The sequence below is a fragment of the Peromyscus californicus genome, unplaced genomic scaffold, assembly GCF_007827085.1.
Source record: "Peromyscus californicus insignis strain IS unplaced genomic scaffold, ASM782708v3 Scaffold_5__1_contigs__length_169319896, whole genome shotgun sequence".
NCBI classification, from domain to species: Eukaryota; Metazoa; Chordata; class Mammalia; order Rodentia; family Cricetidae; genus Peromyscus; species Peromyscus californicus.
The window spans coordinates 5648782-5672340 of record NW_026294573.1 but is presented as its reverse complement, the minus strand read 5'-3'; the positions used below and the strand labels follow the sequence as shown (position 1 = coordinate 5672340).

The 23559-nt window shown below is 51.2% G+C and overlaps 1 protein-coding gene across 1 annotated transcript; it reads right to left on the bottom strand.

The window, feature by feature from the left end:
• Positions 1-6827: 6827 nt before the first annotated feature.
• Park7 (Parkinsonism associated deglycase) lies at positions 6828-23242 on the bottom strand. Its single transcript, XM_052716063.1, has 7 exons — positions 23110-23242; positions 22009-22114; positions 19803-19904; positions 16418-16477; positions 15623-15692; positions 11274-11360; positions 6828-7169 (listed from the first exon to the last, which is right to left on the bottom strand). Exons 2-7 carry the CDS (start codon positions 22096-22098, stop codon positions 7009-7011), a joined length of 570 nt encoding a protein of 189 aa, XP_052572023.1. The 5' UTR covers positions 22099-22114; positions 23110-23242; the 3' UTR covers positions 6828-7008.
• Between the last annotated feature and the right edge of the window lie 317 nt (positions 23243-23559).

The window sequence follows — 23559 nt, the reverse complement described above, 5'->3', positions numbered from 1 at the left end:
CAACTGTCTGTAACTCCAGTTCCAGGGGATCTGACACCCTCATACAGACACACATGAAGGCAAAACACCAATGAAACATAAAATAAGAATAAATAAATTATTTTAAAATGTTAAAAAAAAACAAGTGATCACATGCACTGGGAGGCGGGCGGGGAGGCAGGCGGGCAGCCCTGCGAGACTGCATCTGACCTCATGACCAGGTTTGTTTGGGAGGCTGAATCCATCCTTGCAAGCTGCAGGAATGGGGATGCTGATGCAGTGACGGAGGAGCCCATGGATGGTGATAAAGGTAGTTGTCTAGTCAGGGTTTTTATTGCTGTGGTGAAACGCCATGACCAAGGAGGAAAGGGTTTATTTCCCTAACACTTCCACATCCCAGTCCATCACTGAGGGAAGTCAGGGCAGGAACTCAAGCAGGCCAGGAGCCTGGAGGCAGGAGTGTAGCAGAAGCTATGAAAGAACACTGCTTACGGCTTCCTCAACTGACTTCTTGTCAACTTGTCACACAAACATGTCATCGTTAAACATCATTTTCTATTCTCCATCCCCAAGATTTCATATCACAATATAAAACAGCTCAACTTCCAGGGCTGGAGAGATGGCTCAGAGGTTAAGAGCACTGGCTGCTCTTCCAGAGGTCCTGAGTTCAATTCCCAGCAACCACATGGTGGCATACAACCATCCATAAGAAGATCTGGTGCCTTCTTATGACCTGCAGGCAAACACTATATACATAATAAATAACTCTTAAAAAATATCAACTTTTGTGGTGATATTTTTTTTTTTTTTTTTTTTTTTTTTTTTTTTTTTTTTGGTTTTTCGAGACAGGGTTTCTCTGTGTAGCTTTGCGCCTGTCCTGGAACTCACTTGGTAGCCCAGGCTGGCCTCGAACTCACAGAGATCCGCCTGGCTCTGCCTCCCGAGTGCTGGGATTAAAGGCGTGCGCCACCACCGCCCGGCTTGTGGTGATATTTTATTTCTGCTTTAATAAACAAAGCTTGTCTGGAGATCAGAGGAAAAACCAAGCCATTATAAGTAAACACAAAAGTCATGCAATGTAAGCACATGCCTTTAATCCTATCACTTGGCAGGCAGGGATCTGTCTGGATCTCTGCGAGTTCAAGACCACATTGGGAACAGAGCCAGGTGTGGTGGCACACGCCTTAAATTCCAACACTAGTTAACCTTGGAGGTCTGTAGGTCTGTACAGACAGACAGGAAGTGATGGAGCTGGGCAGGAAAAGGAAGTGATGTAGCTGGACAGAGAGCAAATCAGGTGGCAGAACAGCAAGGCATAAAGGTGTGGGTAGACAGGAGTAGCTCACATTTGGAAGCTGAGGTATCGGTGAAGTAAGGTTAGCTGTGGCTGTTGCTATTCCTCTGATCTCTCTCAGGCTTTAACCCCAATTTCTGGCTCTGTGTTTTTTATTTAATAAGACTGTTTAGAAATTCATCTACAAACTTTCAAAAGTCCCAGATTTACAATTTCAAACACTTTAGAAGTTCAATCTCCTTAAACATCCAAAGTCTCTTTCAAAGTGTAAGTCTTCCTAAAATATCCATAACCTCTCTGAAATTCTCGTCTCTCAACTGCGGGCTCCTGGAAAAATCAAAAAGGTTAAATACTTTCTTACTCCTAGAGCAACGAGCCAGGGTACAGCGACAGTCAGACCAATAGTGTAAGCTCCGATGCCAGACTACAGTACTCACGATTTTCAGGACTCCAAAGAGCTTGTCACGCAGGCAGCTTGTCTCCTGAGCTCAGGCCAGCTCCACACCATGGATGCTGCTGTCCTTGGTGATAGTCCCATGGTACTGACATCTCCGAAATACTGGGATCTCTTCACCTGGGCTGTATCGTCACCCACAGCCTCTCCCGGGCTCTCTTAGGAAGTCTGACCCTGCCACATGGTTCCAAGCCTCCACTTCTCTCCATGATCCCTTTAATGCTGGGGCTTCTCTTGCCCCCAGACTGCACCTTCACCAACAGCCTCCCCTGGGTTCTCTTCAGGGACTCCAGCTCTGCCACACAGCGCCAAGCCTCAGCTGTTCCCCAGGACTCTGTCATGCTTCCAAAACCAGCATCACCTGGGCGACTTGACACATTACCGAGTTCAGTTGACACATGAGCTGCAGCCTCGGGCCCCTCTGGACCACAGCTTCTGTGTGCTGACCTGAGGAAGTGCTTCCAGATTACCATCCCCCACGACCCTCTTCTTAACCACGGTTAACTTCTCAGCGCTGGCCGATCGGTGCCGATCCTTTCACTTCGGTGGTTCTGGTCTCTTGTCAACTATGGCTCATTCTTCAGCCCCAGCTGACCAGAACCACAGATTCTTAACTCAAAATATGCAGTGGCCCAGACAGTCTTGAGGCGACTCTCAAGCTTCCCTGGAACTTCACAAGCCATGGTCTGCCCTGCTCTCAGCATAATCCTTTCATCTGCCAAGCCCCACAGAACAGCCTGCTGAGACAGATCTGAGCACTCTTCCAGGCCGGAATTCCAAAGTCCTTCCACAATCCTCCCCGAACACACAGTCAGGTCTGTCACAGCAATAATCCACAACCTGGGACCAATTTGTTTTAGTCAGGGTTTCTGTTGCTGTGATAAAATACCGTGACCAAAAGCAAGTTGAGGAGGAAAGGGTTGATTCAGCTTACACTTCCACAGCCTAGTCCATCACTGAAGGATGTCAGGAGCGGAACTCAAGCAGGGAAGGAACCTGGAGGTGGGAACTGATTCAAAGGCCATGGAGGGGTGCTGCTTACTGGCTTGCTCAGCCAGCTTTCTTATAGAAGCCAGGACCACCAGCCTAGGGGTGGTCCCGCCCACACCAAGCTGAAACCTCCTACATCAGCCATCAATCAGGAAAATTCACCACAGGCTTGTCCACAGGTGCCAGTCTGGTGGGGACGTTTCCTCAACTGAAGTTCCTTCTTCCAAAATGACTAGCTTGTGTCAGGTTGACATAAAAGTTCGTGAGCACAGTGGTGAAGGTGGAGTTTCCCCCCTTCCCAGTGTTTCACGAAGCTCTTGCTCAGTACCGGTCAGAACACCTCAGGGCTCCGTGCCAAGACCACACTGGGGACCGGCAAAGGTTTTCGCAGGCCCCAGCTGAGCTTCTGCCCTCGGCCCTCACACTCTGGTCCCACTCGGGGGTTCAAGGGAAGGAGCTGGCCTACACCACAGGCTGGGTGAGCCTGGCCAGCTCCTGCTCCTCAGGGACTGAGACCCCGCTGCTGCCCACTCACCCAGGCAAAGATGAGATACTTCCTAAAACCACCCAGAGGCTTCGGCAGAATGAGCTCCAGAAGTTTATATTCTCTTTGCTCCTGAGTGAACCGTCAATGGAACATGGAATGGGGGATCAGACCCCAGGCTGACACTGTTGACTGTACCCTAAGTGTCTTCAGAAATGTGCTTTGCTACATCCTGAGGCCTTTGGCATTTAAGACACACCACGGTAGAGGACACCCTGGATTAGAGGTGTGCACCACCCTTGTGTGTGTGTGTGTGTGTGTGTGTGTGTGTGTGTGTGTTTTGTGGTGCTGGGTATCAAACCTGGGTTTTGTGCATAGGGGTAAGCTTTCTCCCAACAGAGTTAAGCCCCCAACCCCCTCTCTGGGTTTTAGTCAGTGAAAAAGCAGAGAGAAAATGCAGAACTGTGTGGTATCTATTCTGTGCAAAATATGGAAGAAAGATGAAGCATGTCGAGGCACACCAGCACTCAGACTGAGGCAGGAGCATTGTGAGCCATCTTTACAAAACCAAGAGGAAGAAATTAGTACCAAGAGCACTCCCAACAGAAGGGGCCACTGTTAGGTGTCGGGTACAAAAGTGCTGTGAACCTAGCCCTCCTTTGGGGTACCACTTTGCACCCAGAAAAGAAGGGCTGGTCCTCACTGCCCTGCCTCTCAGCAGCCCTCAGAGCAGGCCCGAAAAGTGTCAGCTACAGCTCTCTTTGAGATGAATAAACTTTTACAAGAAAAAGAAACTGCACACACACATACACACCAAGGTGGAGTCACTCTGAGTGACTCCAGACTGAGAAAGAGGCAGCCCACTAACTGGCTACACCCCATGCCTCACCCCAGGCCACCCTTCCATATGTACAGCCCACCCCCACCCCCTCAGTTCCGGGTCCCCAGCCACCTGTTGGAGAGGAGCCGGCTGGACCAGCATGGCAGGCAGAGCAGCCTAAGGGCTAGAATCTTATCAAGCCCAGAGCTAGCAGCTACAGCTAGCCAGACCTGAGGGCCTGATGAGACAGCTTCCTGGAGCCCCACTCCACACTCCATGGGAGAAACCTTCACTCCAGATGTGCAGGCTGATACATCTTCCTCTCAAAGCCCTCTTTCAGAGCTGGCTTGCCCAGTCACCTGCCACTGCTCCAGGGCATGGACCGGATGAGGGTCACTTCTCCCAGGATCCCCCTGTAGATGGGGGGTCTTTCCAGGAAACCATGCAGAGGTGGGGGCTGCAACGTGGAAGACTTGGGAACCTGAGCATGGTCATGATCAACAATAGGGTTGGAGGTGTCCCAAGACAAGGGTCTCACTCTAGCCCAGGCTGGCCTGGAACTGTGTGAGCCAGGCTGGTCTCAAACTCATGGTCTGGAATTACAGTGTTGGCCACCACCCCTGGGCTTTGGCTTTCCTTATCATGTGAAGTATATTTTACAGGTACCTCAAATTCCAAGCTGAAATTCAAATTTACCCTGACCCTGCCATCTCCTTTATTTACCAGCTCATAAGAGTAAATTGACTTTTTTGTTGTTGTTCAAGTAAAAAAAACGTGAAAACTGTTTCTCACTGCCCTTCCTGTCCCTCAGTCACTGAACACCCTCCACTGCCATTAGCCCTGCCTTAGCACTGGTGGCCAGGGATTCTGCTGGCTCCGTGGCACAGCCTGTGGCAATCCTAGCAACAGGGGCTCCTCCACAGGCTCAGGCATCTCACCCAGTCCTCCTCATCCTGCCCCCCCTTTCCCTCACCCAGTCCTCCTCATCCTGCCCCCCCTTTCCCTCACCCAGTCCTCCTCACCCTGCCCCCCCTGCTCCCCCTCACCCAGTCCTCCTCACCCTGTCCCCCCTGCTTCCCCTCCCCCAGTCCTCCTCACCCTGCCCCCCCTTTCCCTCCTCCCCCCTGTCCCCCCTCACCCAGTCCTCCTCACCCTGCCCCCCCTGCTTCCCCTCCCCCAGTCCTCCTCACCCTGCCCCCTGCTCCCCCTCCCCCAGTCCTCCTCACCCTGCCCCCCCACTTTCCCTCCTCCCCCCTGCTCCCCCTCACCCAGTCCTCCTCACCCTGCCCCCCCACTTTCCCTCCTCCCCCCTGCTCCCCCTCCCCCAGTCCTCCTCACCCTGCCCCCCACTTTCCCTCCTCCCCCCTGCTTCCCCTCCCCCAGTCCTCCTCACCCTGCCCCCCCTGCTTCCCCTCCCCCAGTCCTCCTCACCCTACCCCCCCCTGCTCCCCCTCCCCCAGTCCTCCTCCCCCTGGAACCCCTCCCTCTTCCCCAACCCCAAGCAAGGGCCTGCCTTAGGGCCTCTGTACCTTTTGTCTTATGCCTGAAGTCTCTCAAGAGAGCCCTGCCTGTTCTTCAACTCTCAGAGCCCTTACCAGAGAGGCCTTTGCTAGCAGGTAGGCAGCTTCTTTTCTCTCCACAGGACACACCTGTGTACCTTCTCGTCAGTCCCTCTCCCACAACTAGGCTCTGTAAGGACAGAGCCCACCAGTGACAGGGCTTGACACATTTTAGTCTTTGGTAGATAGGGAGCTGAGTGAAAAGGTTCTGCTGTATGTAGCCTTGGCTTGGTCTGTGAGAGCTTTGAACTTGTGGTGATCCTCCTGCCTCAGCCTTCCTAGTACTAGGCTCACACCAGTGCACTGACTGCCACACCCAGCCTAACCTGTTAAGTGTGGTCTTTAATATCATAAATTTCATTGGCCTGGCACTCAGCCCAGCATGTAAACCAAGTCTCCTGTTCTTTCTCCTCAGAATTCTCCACATTATCTTTACTAGTGTTTATCAAAACATGCATGTAGCCCCAGCACTTGGGAAGCAGAGGCATGTGGATTTTTGTGAGTTTGAGGCCAGCCTGGTCTAAAGCTAGTTCAGGCATGTGGATCTTTGAGCTCAAGGCCAGCCTGGTCTAAAGCTAGTTCAAGGACAGCCAGGGCTACACAGTGAGGCTGTCTTGAAACAAAACAAACAATAGTGCAGTTTCCAGCCTTGCTTTGTAGACCAGGAGTTGTCCAAGTCCATCTCCAGACTGCAGGTGTGTTCTTTCCTCACAGTGACAAGATGGCCGTCAGCACGCCATCTCTGTTTTTTCTTGGCCACCTCAGCAGAGAGAGAGAGAGAGAGAGAGAGAGAGAGAGAGAGAGAGACAGAGACAGAGACAGAGACAGAGACAGAAAGAATCCAAGCTGAGTCTGTCCACTGACCGGCCTAGCCTGGGCTCTGTGGTCAGGGCAGATGAGGCATATCCTCAGCATGTCTTCCTCCGAGGTGGGAGCCCAGTGGTACTTAGGGATGCACATGTGCTCTCATCTCACCCTAGAGTTGATGCAGGAGCCCCAGGAAGCTTGTGTCCTTCAGAAGATGTCTCCATGGTAAAAAAGAGGGACAGGAGTCCCCCACCTCCACTGACACTTCACCGTATGTGAGGAAAGAGCACCAGGGGATGGGAGAAACCGCCTCATGGACCTTGCCTGTGCACCCCTCCCAGCTGGGGAAGGGCTCTGCAGCTCCTTCTGGGCTGCACCAACAGTGACCACCTGCGAATGCAGCCCATCAGATCACAGAAGAAGCCGGACACAAAAGCAGCTGCCAGAGGTGGTCAACTGTTTATTCTACTAGCAATGTTTAGAAATGTACAGACCCAGGCTCAGGGTGAGATCCCATGTGGCAGCTACTTCCCATGCTACTTCCCAAGGCTCACTGGCTTCTGACACACGAGCGGGCCGAGGCTGGGGACTGGCTTCCAGCGGCTGCCTCGAGCGCGGGCTCTAGTCTTTGAGGACAAGCGGTGCCTTCACTTGGTCAGCCATCTCCTTGCCGATGAGCGCCTCCACGATGGCCAGCGCAAACTCGAAGCTGGTCCCAGGCCCTCGGCTGGTGAGGATCAGGCCGTCCTTCTCCACACGGCTCTCTGAGTAGCTGTAGTGACCTACAGGGAACAGACACAGTTGTCAGACGGCACCATCCGCTCACTGCTGCTACCGACTCTGGTCTTACGAGAGTGGATGACACAAGGCCGCATGCTGTGGCTATCTGCTGCTAAGCCCTCCAAGCTATGGGAAAGCAACCGCAGGGGTGGGTGGAGGGGGGCAATGGGTACAAGTGGGGGAGACAACTCTGAGGGGCACTGGTGATGAACTTTGCCACCAGGAAGGCCTCAGCATCGGGCCAGGCAGGGTGCTGGAGCAGAGGCAGGGCAGTGCAGGGATGAGAACGGAAACTGGCTGACCCACAGGTAGAGCCCCGTCCTCTGCGGCCACAGACCACACAGGACTGCAGCTGGGAGGCAGACACCAGCACCACAGGCTCTCTTCCTCTGCTTGCCACCTGCTATGCTGAGCAACTAAGACAACGTGGGTACCCTCACCAGGACCCCAGCTCTCCTCCCCCAATCTGTCTCTGCTACAACAGGACCAGGCTCTCCGTGTCACACCTGCCCTCCAGGCCATCCTCACTCATCTTGTAACCCTCGCCCTCCAATCCAGGGCTTCCTTGCAGTTAGCCTCGCTGTGTTCCCGTCATCTGGCCCTTGGGTCTTGACTCAGTGTGGCCCTGGAGCAGGCCTGCTGACCTCCCACAGCTGGGGCCTGCCCCTGTCCCAGCACCTCCTCATCCCCTCCAGCACCAGCTGTCAACTGCTCTTTTGTTTATCATCTGCTATTCAAAGTGTCTGACCAGAGCACGGAAGCAGGTTTCAGACCAGGGTGAAAGTTCCTTGACTCAGTTCCCCATGGCAGTCTATCCACCACCGAAGGAGGGCTCTGCACCAACATCACCCCCTGGTGGTTCTATCCCCCTCAGAACCAAGGGCACTGTCCAAACTGCACAGTGCAGAGGACCCACTCTTAGGCATCCATGGGAGACCCTGTGCCAGGCTCTCTGGGCTCAGCACAGAGGCAGAGAGAGGAAGGGGAAGTTTGGAACAGAACCTTATGGAGGAGACGCACGTGGGGACTTCAAGGGCTCCTCTAAAGGGTCAAGTGTGCACGTGCACAGCTGACAGTGAGGGGCAGACGTGCAGCAGCACATGCTGATCATGGCCCTCCACACCCAGCTCACTGGGAACCACCAACATGAGATGCTTGGGCATAGATAGCCTCATGTCTACTGTTTCTGCTGGGACGAAGAGCAAAGGGCATCCAGAGTTCACTGAGAACCCTCAGAAGCACGCTTCTCCTCCAAGTGGGCCAGCCACAACAGGAGCTTGCTTCCTGCCTCATTCAAAACTCAACCCATCCTTTGAAATAAGCAGTTGCAGTGAATCAGAAGCTCCTCATCTGTACTACAGTAAGAAAACAGGGCCACTACTTGAAGGGAAGTTTCAGTTTACCGGGACCTACTCTGACAGCTAAACCAGCCAGGACATTTTATTTTAGATGATAAACTGGAAACCCAAATGGGCCTGACTAGATTTAAAGGTCAACAGCCCCATCTAGTGGCCACAGTGAGGAACGGCCTCAGAAAGTACACTACTGCCGCCAGGGCTGCTATGGAGCCTGGGAAATGAGGTCAGCTGGGATTTGTGAGTTCAGGGTGAATTTGTAGATACTTGGAAGAAATCTCTCAGAGAAAAGGCAAGTGGAGAGGCAGAAGACAAGGTAGCAACTGAAGGCTGCCGCCTGCGTGTGCACATATGAAGACATATGCAGAAAGGCACTCACTACTCCCGCCTTGTCTATGACAGCTGGGGAACACCAGTGTGGGGCGGTTACCGTGGAGACCTGAAGCCCAGAGAGCCCCAGTCCTTGCTGCCTGCTCTTGTGCAGTGGCTCTGGGGTCCGGTCCCTGTGGCCTGACCTTCAGAGCTGGCTGACTTCTCTAAGCCGTGTAGTAGAATGGCACCCACCCAACACACAGTTGAGTATTGCCACTGCCGTGGAATGCCGAGGAAGCCATTCTCCTTTCCAGGGGGAAAATTCACACAGGTTTGTCAAATGTGTCAAACAGCAGAAGGCCTCACCTAGAACAGTCATGTGGAGGACACTACAGCCCTTCCAGAATGCTTTCAAGGCACACAAAGGTCAAACAGCGTCCTAAAAACAGGATTTACAGACTTCGTGCTTAGCAATGACCTATGGGCAGGGGAGCCTTGTAGTACAGAAAGGGAAGGGGTGGGAGGGGAGGGGAGGGGACGGGGAAACTCTGGTCAGCTGGCCTTTGAGCCTCGGTGTTCTAGCCTGGGTGGCAGGAGGAGGCCACCTGGCTTGCCATGGAACTGTAGGCTCCAGGCGAGCTGGGGGCACTGTATAAATTCGGGGACCCCACTGTGAGCTCTCAGCAGCAGGAAAAGGAAAGGGATGCAAGAGCCACAGCTCAGGTGACACAGGACCAGCTCTTCCTGCTCGTCCCCAAACACGGTGTGCCGGCACAGTACAGGCCTCAGTGCCGCCGTTCTTCCCACCCTCACCTCATTTCATGAAGTCAGCACAAACTCAGCTCCTCATTTACAACATAACCCAAGAGCCAGAGCTTCATCACACGCTCATGTCCACTCAGTTTTACTGACGTTCTCCTTCTCCTCACAACTGAAGTCGAGTCAAGGGTTTCAGCACTCAGTGACAAAGTTAAGACAAAGCTAAGAACACGCGGAAGAAGCCTTGTGCCACTTCTCGGTCAGCTGGACACAGGCTAGAGTCACTTGGGAAGAGCGACTCTCAGCTGAGAAAATGCCTCCATAAGACTGGCCTGTAGACGAGGCTGCAGAGCAGTGGTTCTCAGCCTTCCTAATGCAGCGACCCTTTAATACAGTTCCCCACGCTGTGGTGACCCCAACCATAACATTACTTTCACTGCTACTTCGTAACTGTAATTTTGCCACTGTCATGAATCGTAATGTAAATGTCTGTGTTTTCCGGGGGTCTTAGGCGACCCCGGTGAAAGGGTCGTTCAACTCCAAAGGGTCACAACCCCACAGGTTGAGAAGATGTTACAGAGTATCTTCTTCCTTGGTGACTGATGTGGGCAGGCCCAGCTGTGGAGATAAAAGTAGGAACGTGCCAGGCATGGTGGCACACGCCTTTAATCCCAATACTCAGGAGGCAGAGGCAGCCTGGTCTACAGAGCAAGTTCCTGGACAGTCAGAGCTACACAGAGAAACCCTGCCTTGAAAAACAAAACAAAAAGCAAAACAACAATTAAATATGCCTAGCTGATACTCAGAAGAGAAGCATGTGACCAAAGAAGCTGGTCTGCCACCAGAGACATTCTCTGAAGGTCTGTTTCACTGCAGCCTGTGGGTAAAAGGACGGTTGTTGAACTTCCATCAGGGTTTAAATTGTACCCTTGGGTGCTGTGGATATCGTTCTGTATAAACAAAACACTGATTGGCCAGTGGCCAGGCAGGAAGGATAGGCGGGACAAGGAGAGAGGAGAATTCTGGGAAGTGGAAGGCTGAGTCAGAGAGACACTGCCAGCCGCTGCCATGATAAGCAGCATGTGAAGATGCCGGTAAGCCACGAGCCACATGGCAAGCTATAGATTAAAATGGAAATGGATTAATTTAAGATATAAGAACAGTTAGCAAGAAGCCTGCCACAGCCATACAGTTTGTAACCAATATAAGTCTCTGTGTTTACTTGGTCGGGTCTGAGTGGCTGTGGGACTGGCGGGTGAGAGAGATTTGTCCTGACTGTGGGCCAGGCAGGAAAACTCTAGCTACACTTGGGCTGCTGTCAAGGCATTCAGTAAAAATAATCATTAAACTGGCATTTCATAATCCTTCCCATTTGGACAATCGGGGATCTGGTGCCTCCAAACAGAGACTGGCATCTCCGTGTACCAGCCTGTGCGAGCACCAGCTGAGAAGTACATGCAAAGGAGGCAAGGCCGCCACACATGGCCAGGGGATTCCCGTGCGCCATGTCATGTCACAGCACCTCCACATGCGCGCGCGCGCACACACACACACACACACACACACACACACACACACGCACACGCACGCACGCACACACACGCACACACACGCACGCACGCACACACACACACACACACATGCACACACATGCCCCTCAGGTCTCCCGTGCATACTCACTTCCATCCATCATTTTGTCCTTAGCCCCTGGGTGTGTTGTAACTTTGCTTCCAAAACCGATTTCATGAGCCAGCAGAGCAGTCGGACCTAGGAATAAGATGAATAAAGAGATGAAAACTGGGGCTGGAGAGATCGCTTAGTGGTTAAGAGTACTGACTGTTCTTCCAGAGGACCTGGGTTCAATTCCCAGCAACCCATATGGTAGCTCACAACTGTCTCTAATTCCAGTTCTAGGGTACCCGACACTCTCACACAGGCAAAAACACCAATATACATTAAAAAAAAGAAAAGAAAAAAAAAAAAAGCCGGGTGGTGGTGGTGGCGCACGCCTTTAATCCCAGCACTCGGGAGGCAGAGCCAGGCGGATCTCTGTGAGTTCGAGGCCAGTCTCGTCTACAGAGTGAGATCCAGGACAGGCGCCAAAACTACACAGAGAAACCCTGTCTCAAAAAACAAACGAACGAACAAACGGAGAGATGAAAGGTGCAAACAGAAAACCTGTGCTTTACGACCTGTAGCATCGCTGGGCATGGTGGTAACACACGCCTTTGATCCCAGGGCTTGGGAAGCAGAGGCAGGGGGATCTCTGTGAGTCCCAGGCCAGTCAGGACCACATAGTTCACGACTCTGAATAGCATTGCTTAAACACAATCAGGAGGCGTGTCCGTGGTGAGCCTGTACTGAACATATCTGGAGAGGCACACAAACTTCAACAGCTGTTTACCCAAAACGTCCCTCAATACCGCAGAGCAAAGAGACAAACAGCCCGAGGAACAGGGCCTGTGTGCCGGAGCACCCAGGTGAGAGGCTGCCCCGCTACACACACTCTCGCCTTCCTCTTTTTCTGTGCGTAGGTGTTCTGCTGCAAGGGACTGCAGGTCCACATGGCTGTGGGCCATCATGCCTGTCTGCTGACCACTGGCCTGTCTGTCTAGTTCCTGCCTGACTAGAAAGGAGCGAGTTAGTTTTGTGGTGATGGCATCGGGGCCAAAACATGCACATTTTGTTGCTGTTTCATAACAGTTCTTTTCTACTTCAAAGTGTAAAATGAAGTCATTCACCTCCACACAAACACAACAGCTGGCAGGATCAAGATGGAGGCCCAGATGTGCCCTGCAGGAAATTCCTGGGCTAGAGTCTGAGATACAAAGACACTGGGTCCTTTTTGAAACTACTGATGTGAAAAACCATGCACACTGTCAGCCTATGATACCCAAGGCCCCGCCTCTTACAATGAGCTCTGAAACATGAGGACCAACCTGTCTATCATCAGTGTGCTCACTGAAAACAACTGACCTCAGAGATGCTCACAGTATACACCGTGTGTAACAGTCTTCAGTGAAAACGGCCAATTTCAGAGATGCTCACAGTATATACCATGTGTAACAGTCTTCAGTGAAAACGGCTGACTTCAGAGATGCTCACAGTATATACCGTGTGTAACAGTCTTCAGTGAAAATGGCTGACTTCAGAGATGCTCACAGTATATACCGTGTGTAACAGTCTTCAGTGAAAATGGCTGACTTCAGAGATGCTCACAGTATACACCATGGGTAAGTCTTCATAGACTAAAAACAGGTCTTCCTGTCGCTACTCTCTTAAAACCTAGAGCTTCTGCTGCGTTTCCCCTCTAAGCCGTGTCACACCCGGATGAAAACAGCACCTGACCTCACCCGTCTGTGAGCTCTTACTCGGCAGCTGACTCTCTCTCCAGCTTCCTCGGAACGGGAGCTCCAGACCCAGTCACTCACCACAGCCACGACAGCAGGAGCCAGCACAGAACACCACTGTTCAGGCCTCAGAACCAGACCAAGCTCAGAGTAACCTCTTGAGTCTAAGTGTCAAATACATAGCCTTCTCCACCTCATGTCTTCTCTACACAAGACAGCTGTGGAGGGCAGAAAACCTCCAAAGTCTAGAAAAATGGAATGATTACCACTCATATGTTTGTTGTTTTAAGACAAATGAGTTTCACTATGTAGCCCGGGCTGGCCAGAACTCACCATGTAGACCAGGCTGGCTCAGACTCACAAAGTTATGCCTAACTCTGCTTCCCAAGATCTGAGACTAAACGTGTGTACCACCATGCTTGGCTACCATTCACTTTTATGTACCTCTCAGATTCTTATTAGAGATCTGGACTGAGAATCCTAGACATCCTCTACGTGGCAGCAAGCTTCAGCCACTGACCTTGAGGGAGGAGCTCAGCCAGGTCAGTCAGGTCTGAAGGCTGCTTTCTGGAGGTAGCAACACTGTTGCATCATGCATCAGGGCCAGGATGCATGGCTGCCTTCCCTGTCATGGTAAGCTCCTAACTACTGCTTTCTAGGAGTCGGGGAGGGGTGTGTGTCAAAAGCCTGATTTGAAAATTAAGACAAGACAAACTTATTACTGCCATTATCCGAGACTCTGATGAAGGATATGCCAAGAGTTAGCGCTAGGAACTGGCAGGGAGCTGAAAGCAGCTGACAGAGCCCTCTTCCTATAGTGCCACCTGGTGGACACCTGAAAAAGAACACCCAGCCGACTGGAATGCCTTGGGTCTGCTGGTTCCTGGTGACACCCTGACAGGACTCCTCACCCTGCAAGCCTCCTTCTCTATCCCTGACTCAAAGCAAAGCTCCGTGTATGTTCTTCCCAGGAAAGACTCCCGAGATGACTTTTGTCTTTACTCAGCACTATCAAGGATGAAGCTAAAAAGGGAGTTTAAACACAGTACCCGATCCCTGACCCAAACACCAGACTACCCTGACATCTTGTTGGCTGAAGGAAGCACCTGTCTCTTCCCTCACCGTTCCCTGCCTGAGCTACCCTGGTTTTCTGTTCATTTTTCCAGGAGGGGGGCCCAGAAGAGTCAATGCAATTAGCACACTGCTGGTGAGCACTGTTTCTTTTTTAATGTCTGTTTGATTCACAGAGGGACAGGCATTCCAGCTTGCCTCAGCAGAAGCCAGTGAGCCAGCTAAGCTGGCAATGTTCTACTCAGTGACGCGGAAGAACATGATGACACCACATTTTAGGTTCAGCCCAGTCACAAGGAACAAGCCCAGGAAAACCCTAAGGAGGCTGTCTCCCAGATTAGTGAACAACACCAGGACACCTGTGACTTCCTGCCCACAGAGGGACAGTTCAAGGCTGCGGGGACTGCAGGACCATCAACCAACAGAAATCCTTGGGCCTCAGCAGAGCAGGAAATCAGAGCAGTAGGAGCCAGGACAAGGTGTCCAGAGCAATGCCTAGGTGCTCCCACTAGGTCTGTAATGGTTCTCAAGCAGGCAATGCAGGGATCCCCACAACTTCTACATGGGCGATACCCACTGCTGTGTCAAGTCACAGATCAAGAATGGTTTTGCCTGTCTGTCTTCAGGGGTGGTAACGGAACCCAGGGCCCCACACATGCTAGGCACATTCTCCACCTGAGCTACGCTTTCTGCCCCAAACTGGGAACATCAGAACTTCCCCCACTTATGCTTTCCCCCTTTTCTTTTCTTCTTTGGAGAGAGGCTCCTGCTATGTAACTCAGGCTGGTCTTGAACTCATGAACCTACTTCTACATCCTCTGGATTACAGGTCAGTCTCCACAGCCATCCCCAAACTGGGAACACTTCCAACAGGAGACCAGAGCACAATGTCTTGCCTGAAGGATGGCATTCACAGCCTCATGCTATTCCAGTAAGCAGCAGACAGAAACAGGGACAGATGCTCCTGCAGGATCTGCTGTGTCCCACAGCTAGGACAGAGTCCCTCGGTCCCTGGACAAAACCGTCCGTCCGTTCCGTCACAGATTCATCTGTTCTGTGACACACGTAAAAATATCCAACAAGGGAGACACTGGCCAAAGTCACAGCACTGATCCCGATGCCAGAACATCGCCGGATCCTAGAGCCACGGGACGGTGTTTAAAGAAGCGATGGTTACAGTTTCAAGGCTCACAACACGGGCGAAACGCCAGAAGACCTTACATGAAGCCATGGGTGTTCAAGAGTACGCGAGCAAAGACTCGGCAAGCCAGAGGCAGGAGAGCCCCGGCTAGAGCTGACTCTCCTGGCAGGCCGAATGGCTGGCCCCCAGATCTGATGGATCAAGCTGTTTGCTGGATTCCAGAGACCTTTTCCCCAGGTCAACCAAACAGGGAAAACAGTGAGTTTCACAGACAGAGACCCAGAGCACAGAGAGACAGAACGCTCAACAATCACGCTCAGTGCTGCAACGACCCTTCATGGCACCCACACTAAACACACAGGGTGGGTGCCTTTTGGTTCACGAAGGCAGGTTATGTGCAATCAAGCTTCCAGGCAGGCCAGCCCCTGGGCCAGCTGCGTGTTCCACAGTCCGCCGCACTTACTCACCCGCACAGATGGCAGCTATGAGGCCCTTCCTGCTCTCCTGTTCCGTTAGGACCTCCTTCACCACAGATGACTAGAGAGAACACAAACACCCAGTCACCACGGAGCCTCAGAGAGAGCTGGGAGCATCCCTCATAGCGTAACTTACTTCCAGCTGTTTCCAGAAAAACTTTCTAGTCAGTAAACAGGAAAGCACCAGGTCCCTAACGCTTGTGTTCTCAAGCCCGGGCAGCAGCATTCACCCCGAGAGGAAGGCCTACCTCAATAAAGCTGAGCAGGGTAAAGCAGTGTCACCAGGGCGTAGAGCCCTGTCCTGTGCTCTGGGAGGGCAGAAGCAAGGGGACACAGGGTTCAGCAGCTCAGAGGGCAGAGGGGAAAGACCCCAGCAGGAAAAGTCCACTGCCTGGCCCCGCCTGCTCACAGCCCACTCCCTACTCCTGCCTTCCCGTGTGGCTCTTCACTCAGGGCTTAAGACGAAGGGCAGCACTGCCTCTGGCCCCGGGGCTGCCCTCGACCCCGACCACAGAGCAGGCAGCTGGGACATTTGCAGCTCACTCCAGTCTACATGCACTGAGCCTGTTTGCAGCAGCTGCTCCAGCAATTCAGTTTACTTCTGCAGGAGATGTTCTTAGAACTGTGCTCTGCAATGGGAGGCAGCACTCAGCTAACTTCAGCTGTTTCTGCTGCAGCTACAGCACTATCCCTTGAGCACCCCAGAACCAACACAGCAGAACAGAGCAGAAGCTGCAGGACTTTCTTCAGAAGCCCTTCACTGAGGCATGGCTGAGCAGTTTTTACCTCAGATAAGTTCTGTGCACCCAGATTGCCTCCTGGAAGAACCACCACGTCGTATGGTCCCTGTGAGTAGGGAAATAAAAGGGAACAATTTAGTTCTACTGTGTTAAATGGCAGCCCAGTAACAGCTTCGTATCTGAAGACACACTGTCTTCCAAAAAACAGCAGCATGCCCATGGAGGTGGGATATATACATGCATCTCTTGGTAGAGCACACTCTAGCACAAGTGAGACTGTGGGTGAGTCTCCAACACTAAAAATAATAATACGTGGCAGGCATAGCGGTGCACACCTGAAGGAGGATGTAGAGGATGTAGAGGCAGGAAGATTGAGAGTTTAAGGCTGCCCTCAGCTACTAAGTTTGAGGCTAGCCAGGTATACAGGAGAAGACGATGTCTCAAAACAACAAAAAGCCACCAAAAATCAAACAAATAAATAAAGGTATATCCCTATGGTGGAACATTGTAACAAGAAAATGCAGCTGTGAGGACTGGAGAAACGGCTCGGCAGTTAAGAACTCCTGGTGCTCCTGTAGAGGACTAGAGTTCAGTTCCAGCACCAACATGGCGGCTCACAACTCCATATAACCCCAGTTCCAGGGGATCCAACACCCTCTTCTGGCCTCTGTGGGTACACAGACACAGCATTCACTTATATAGATAGATAAACACAGTTACACACAAAAATCCCTCTCTCTCTCTCTTTAAAGATTTATTTATTTATTATGTACACAGAAGAGGGCACCAGATCTCATTATGGATGGTTGTGAGCCACCATGTGGGTACTGGGAATTGAACTCAAGACCTCTGGAAGAGCAGCCAGTGCTCTTAACCTCTGAGACATCTCTCCAGCCCCTCTCTCTCTTTTTAAAAGATTTATTTATTCATGTATTGTATATATATGAGTGATCTGTCTTCATGCATACCAGAAGGAATTTGATCTCATTACAGATGGTTGTGAGCCACCATGTGGTTGCTGGGAATTGAACTCAGGACCTCTGGAAGAGCAGTCAAGTGCTCTTAACCGCTGAGCCATCTCTCTAGCCCCATAATCTCTTTTTTTAAAGTGTAGAAAAACTCATAACCTGAAATCCATGAAAGGATATCCTGGGAGAGGCACAGTGAAAATGCACTCGTGTGGAGAGGCACAGTGCACATGCACTCGTGTGGAGAGGCACAGTGCAGAGGCACTCGTGTGGAGAGGCGCAGTACTAAGGCACTCGTGTGGAGCCTTGCACCTTGTAACACATGGGAGCGCCACCACACTCACGCACACAGACAAACGGACAGACATACATGAGCACTCTACATGCTCACAGACAAAAGACACCCCAGCAGCTGACAGGGACCAGCGTGAGAAGGATGGCAGGGAAGAGAGGTGCCCAGCACTCAGACTTCATATGGAAATGTCCCCACCACACGGCTTGTTCTTCAACAAGAACACATGCAGTGATTTTAAATCTAAAAGAAAAACAATATTAAAAGGCAAAGAAAAAACTTAACATTATGAAAACTGAAACTTTGCCAAGAGGAAATAACAGTATTCTAGTGTCTGAAAGCTAGCTGAAAATAAACGAGAGAGAGAGAGAGACAGAGAGAGAGAGAGAGAGAGAGAGAGAGAGAGAGAGAGAGAGAGAGAGAGAGGGAGGGAGAGGGGAAGCTGTCCTAACAGTATTCAGTTCATGTTGGTGGTGCCGGGCCTGGAACCCACAACCTCACACATGCCGGGCAAGGGTTCTCCCACTGAGCCACATGCTCATCGCATACTCCTCTTATGACATGAACCAAATAACCATATTCACAAGGCAACCACTGTCTAAAATACCCAGATACACAAGACAGAAAATAACAATGAAAAAGGAATAAATACCTCTTGCCTTAGACAGACTTTTTAGAATTTTTTAAGATTTTGTATGTAGATACCAAGAGTCAAATCATCTACAATCTAGCAAGGAAATACTGAAACTTCTTTCTTTTCTTTTCTTTTTTTAAGGTTTATTTATTATATATACATTGTTCCTCCTGCATGTATGCCTGCACGCCAGAAGAGGGCACCAGATTTTATTATAGAAGGTTGTGAGCCACCATGTGGGTGCTGGGAACTGAACTCAGGACCTCTAGAAGAGCAGCCAGGGCTCTTAACCATTGAGCCACCCCACCAGCCTGGAAATACTGAAACTTCTTAGAGAGGAACACGCGTCCCTGCATGGGGACAGCGTGGGTAATGAGCTTGGGAACTGCACTCCTGCCCTTCCTCCTTTGCGGCCATGTCTCTGCTCTGCAGGGCCCCGCCCATCTCTTATCACCCTGAGCCATGACAGCTGACCTGTGGTAGTATCTAAGGGTCAGTGGGCAGGCATGCTTCTGAGGAAGTGACCTCAGCCTTCCAGAGATTACCAACAGTACCTGTCGTCGTAAACTACGGAGAAAGCAACGCAGTTTAAGGAGAGCTCTTACTTCTCCCTCAATCCAACCACTCATCGAGTATGCATTACTCCGTATAAACAGACTCCCGCAACTACACCTGTCACTCAAGGGGAAAGGCAACAGTTGCCGTAAGAAAAGTAGAGAAGCCTGGCTCATCACCCAGCTACCCAGGAAGCTGAGACAGTCACAAGCCAGGCTACCCGAGCCACAACAAGTTCCCCTTCTAAAACCCTGTCTCAAAACAAACCTTTACCAGGGAGGAGAGACTATGAGGATGGAGGTCGGTGGCAGAGAGCTCACCTGACGGGTAAGGCCTGGGCTTCAACTACCAGTACTGACAGAAGAAAATGGAAAACGTAGAGGCCTACTTACAAGGTTAGGAGGCCTCTGGGAGAGAATACCAATGAAGAACAACGCTCCCGCTCAGCCGCCATCTATGCACCCTCCACCCACCACCCCTTACTGGACGCAGGATCCAGCCATTCCCATCCAAGTAGAATCACTTTCTTTAATTCTGTTTGTTTGTTTTTCAAGACAGGGTTTCTCTGTGTAGCTCTGGCTGTCCTAGTACTTGCTCTGTAGACCAGGCTGGCCTTGAACTCAGAGATCCACCTGGCTCTGCCTCCCGAGTGCTAGGATTAAAGGCATATACCACCACTGCCCAGAATCATTTTCTTTTTCTTTTTTTTTTTTTTTTTGGTTTTTCGAGACAGTTTCTCTGTCTAGTTTTTGACCCTGTTCTGGAGCTCCTGCTGTAGACCAGCCTGGCCTTGAACTCACAGAAATCCACCTGGCTCTGCCTCCCAAGTGCTGGGATTAAAGGAGTGCACCCTCACTGCCCCACCAAGAATCACTTTCTTAAAGTAAGTCTGTTCTAACTGCAGTCATAGACACAGCCAAAAGCCATTTAAATAAAAACTGATAAGCCCCAAGAAGGAAAAGTCCATGTATACAAAACAAACCTGCTTTTTTGCGTCCTCAAGACTGGCATCAGGACAAATCATTACATCACGGCTACACTGCACGGGGTCTTTCCCAGCCAGGCCTGCAACGGTGACTTTAATCTAGAAAAAGGACAGATGTTCAAGACCATGAAACTGTACAGAGACAGGGCAACACTTAATACCCATCCTGTGGTTTGAAGTAACTTGTCAGGAAATACCACAAAACCAAGCTGATACATTTAATATATCAAGCCAAATATATTTAATACTGGTCTCTTCTGGTTTACCCAGTATAGTCCTGATCTGTAGCTGAGCGGCTACCCCAGTTCTGACTGGCTAGAACACCCTCTATCCCACAAGTGTTGAGTTAGGGAGATGAATTACAGGGTCACCCTATTAATAACCCATCTTCCAAGGTTACTGCTGCTGTGGGATGGTCTGTATGTCAAGTGTGTTGCTGATTGGTCAATAAATAAATCACTGATTGGCCATTGGCTAGGCAGGAAGTATAGGTGGGACAAGGAGGAGAATAAAGCTGGGAAGTGGAAGGTTGAGTCAGAGAGACACTGCCAGCCGCCACGATGAGAAACAGCATGTGAAGATGCCGGTAAGCCACGAGCCATGTGGCAAGGTATAGATTAATGGAAATGGATTAATTTAAGCTGTAAGAACAGTTAGCAAGAAGCCTGCCACGGCCATACAGTTTGTAAGCAATTTAAGTCTCTGTGTTTACTTGGTTGGGTCTGAGGGCTGTGGGACTGGCGGGTGACAGAGATTTGTCCTGACTGTGGGCCAGGCAGGAAAACTCCAGCTACAGCTGCTGTCATTTATACTTCATGGTCATTTCCAAAAGTAGAAGTCAAAGTCATACAATTAAACAATACTTTATCCTGCCAAACCTTTACTAGGTGACAGTACCCGAAACACTGCCGTTTCTCACAGTGCTGGGAGGCCAGCAGGTTAGCTCACTGAAGACAACTACCAAAACCTAGCGATGTTGACCACAACAGTCTTGGCCCAGCTATCCCACGTTTAGGTGCAGAGCCTGAAAAACTGTCCTTACATTTGCACAAATGAACCCCACAAGAGTATTTATTACAGAGACGTAAGAGCACTGGATTTGGTTCCCAGCACCCACATGGCAGCTCACAACCACCTATATATAACTCTAGCTCCAGGGGAACAGGCCCCCTCTTCTGGCCTCTTCTGGTACCAGGCACACATGGAGTGTACAGACATACATGCAGGCAAGCATTCATACACAGAAGAAAGTTAAAATCTTAACTATCCAGTAGCATAAGGCTGTAACCGGAGGGGGAGACGGTGGCCTTCACACAGCACAGAGGACTGTGCAGCAATATGACAGAGGAAGCTGGAGTTCTACCTTGGAGAGCTGAGTGCAGACAGACCGCCCGGGTCCGAGTTCTGCTCCAACAGGAAAGCAGCACAGCTGAGTGTCTCTGCCTGGGTTTTGCGACAAGCAGGGACAGCTAAGTCAGCACTGCTGTCAGGTCTGTGTGAGTTAATGCTGAGAGGGAACCTGGCGAGCATGAGTGCACTCCCTGGTCACTGCGTTATACACGGGACTGCTCCATGTACACACAGGACGGGAAGCCAGCACAGACCAGAAGCACAGGAACAGCCGTGTCTGGGGAAGGGGGAAGGGCAAGGGCTGCGGGAACTTACAAAGGGGACTCAGGAAAACCCCAAACTTGAAAGTATTTGCTTTAGAAAACAGAAACAAACAAAAGTGCCCAGGCCAGGGGTGTGCTGGCACATGCCTGTTATCACAACCACTCCGATGGCTGAAGCAGGACAGCTTGAGCCCAGGGCTGTGGGAAACAAGGCAAAGTGCTACAAGTTTTAAAAGTCAGCAGTAAGCCAGATATCTGGGCAGCTGAGGCAGGAGAATGGCCAAGAATTCAAAGCCATCTTGAGCCACTACAAACTAGTGTTTTATTATGTAATCACTGTAGTTTTGTACTTGAAATATCTCATAAAGTAGGACTGGCAAGATGGCTTAGCAGGGAAAGGCACTTGCCACCAAGCCTAATTAAGCCTAGCTTAATCTCCAGGACCCATGGTGGAAGGAGAGACCAACTCCTACAATCTGACCTCCACATCTGCACCACAGGATGCAGGCTCATGCATAATAAACAAGTGAAAGTGACCTAGAGTCCCCTCATGTTAAAACAGGGAGGGCTAGCCCATGGGGGGGACTCACCCCAGCTCGCCGCATGATATCCACGGGAATGACTGTCTCCATCTCCTCTGCTCCTTTGGCCAGGATGACCAGAGCTCTTTTGGAAGCCATTTCTAATTCTTAAAGACTTGAAAAAGAAAAAAAATCTTTAAAAAGTTGTCCATGTAATATCTTCTAGGGAACGGGTCGTAATAAATGGAGGCAAGCAGTTTAGGTTAATACTGGCTCCCATGGTAGTTTCGATTGCTCTAATTCAGGGATGAAAAACTGAGTGGCTGGGCTGGAGAGATGGGCAGCAGCTAAGAGCAGAGGACAGTTAGTTTCCAGCACCCACATGGCAGCTCACAACTGTAATTCCAGTTCCAGGGGATCTGGCTCCCTCTTCAGGCCGCTGCTGGCACTGCACGTATATACATGACATGCAGGCAACACACACACACACACACACACACACACACACACACACACACACACAATCTTTTTAAACAGAAAGCAGGGATTATTAACATGTGTTCGTATTGTTTGGATTCTCCCTTACTGCGCTTTCTTAAGCCCAATTTCTTACAAAGGCAGGTCACATAATGGGCCCTGCCTATCAGTCACACTGATTTAAGAAAGGCGGACTTTTTAAACTACTGTGATTTTCTGAAAAAAAGAAAAATCAACTTCACGGGTCAAAAAAACAAACACACAGTCTAGAAACTTGTAAATTTTGGAGGGGTTTTTTGTTGTTCCAACAAACTGCTAAAAACTCAGGACCAGGTTGGGGGAGATCACTGGTGCTCAATCTCTGACCACACTATCAACGATTAAGAGCTGGAAATTCCTTTCATGAAGTCAGCCCTGTGAGACCGCTCGGGAGCGCGGACAGGAGCAGCTAGACGCCTCTCTGAAGCACTTTGCGCGTGTTTTCCCTGCACACTCGCCACGCACCACAACTTTAGTCAAAGCCTTCCAGTAAATGCCGGCTAGCTGTAACCTAGCGGGTGCTGTGCAGAGCTAGGCATGCACCGCGGCCCGGCATGCACCGCGGCCGCCGCCCCCAGCCCGGCCGGCCGACCGGCGGGGACCCTCCCCGGGCGGCGGGCGGACAACCCAGCCTCTGCGCTCCCGGGCGCTGACCTGCACCCGCGCCTCCTCCACCCACGCGAAGCCTCGCTCAGTACCGCGGCAACCCCGCGCCCGGCCCCGTCACACCGACAGACTCGCTGAGCTGCGGCTGCGCAAGCCTCCTCGCTTCCGCCGCGGTGTGCGTCACATCCGGTCGGGCCCATCCCGGGCGGGGGGACTGCGGACCGAGCGCATCTCCCCTCAGCCAATGGTACAGTCCCCCCTGCGGGGCGCCTGCCGCGTTTGACCCTGACAACGCGATGCTTAGAGCCTGAGGCATGAGAATGGCCACGAGTTCGAGGCCAGGCTGCGCTAGAGCGTGATGAAGAACGAAGGGAAGAGAAAATAAAAGCCCGGCATGGTTGCCCACACTTGTTTGTAATCCTAGTACTTGCAAGATGGAGGCCGAAGTTTAAGGCCATCTTTGGAAGATGTTTTACATCACTTTTCTTGTGCGCTGTT

What these genes read in the sequence shown, in the direction of transcription:
- Park7 (XM_052716063.1), bottom strand. Translation starts at nt 22,098, where the DNA reads ATGGCTTCCAAAAGAGCTCTGGTCATCCTGGCCAAAGGAGCAGAGGAG. An exon ending in ATATCATGCGGCGAGCTGGG is followed by an intron (nt 19,905 to 22,008) that starts GTGAGTCCCCCC and finishes TCCTTTTTCTAG; the next exon opens with ATTAAAGTCACCGTTGCAGG. An exon ending in CATAGCTGCCATCTGTGCGG is followed by an intron (nt 11,361 to 15,622) that starts GTGAGTAAGTGC and finishes TCTTATTCCTAG; the next exon opens with GTCCGACTGCTCTGCTGGCT.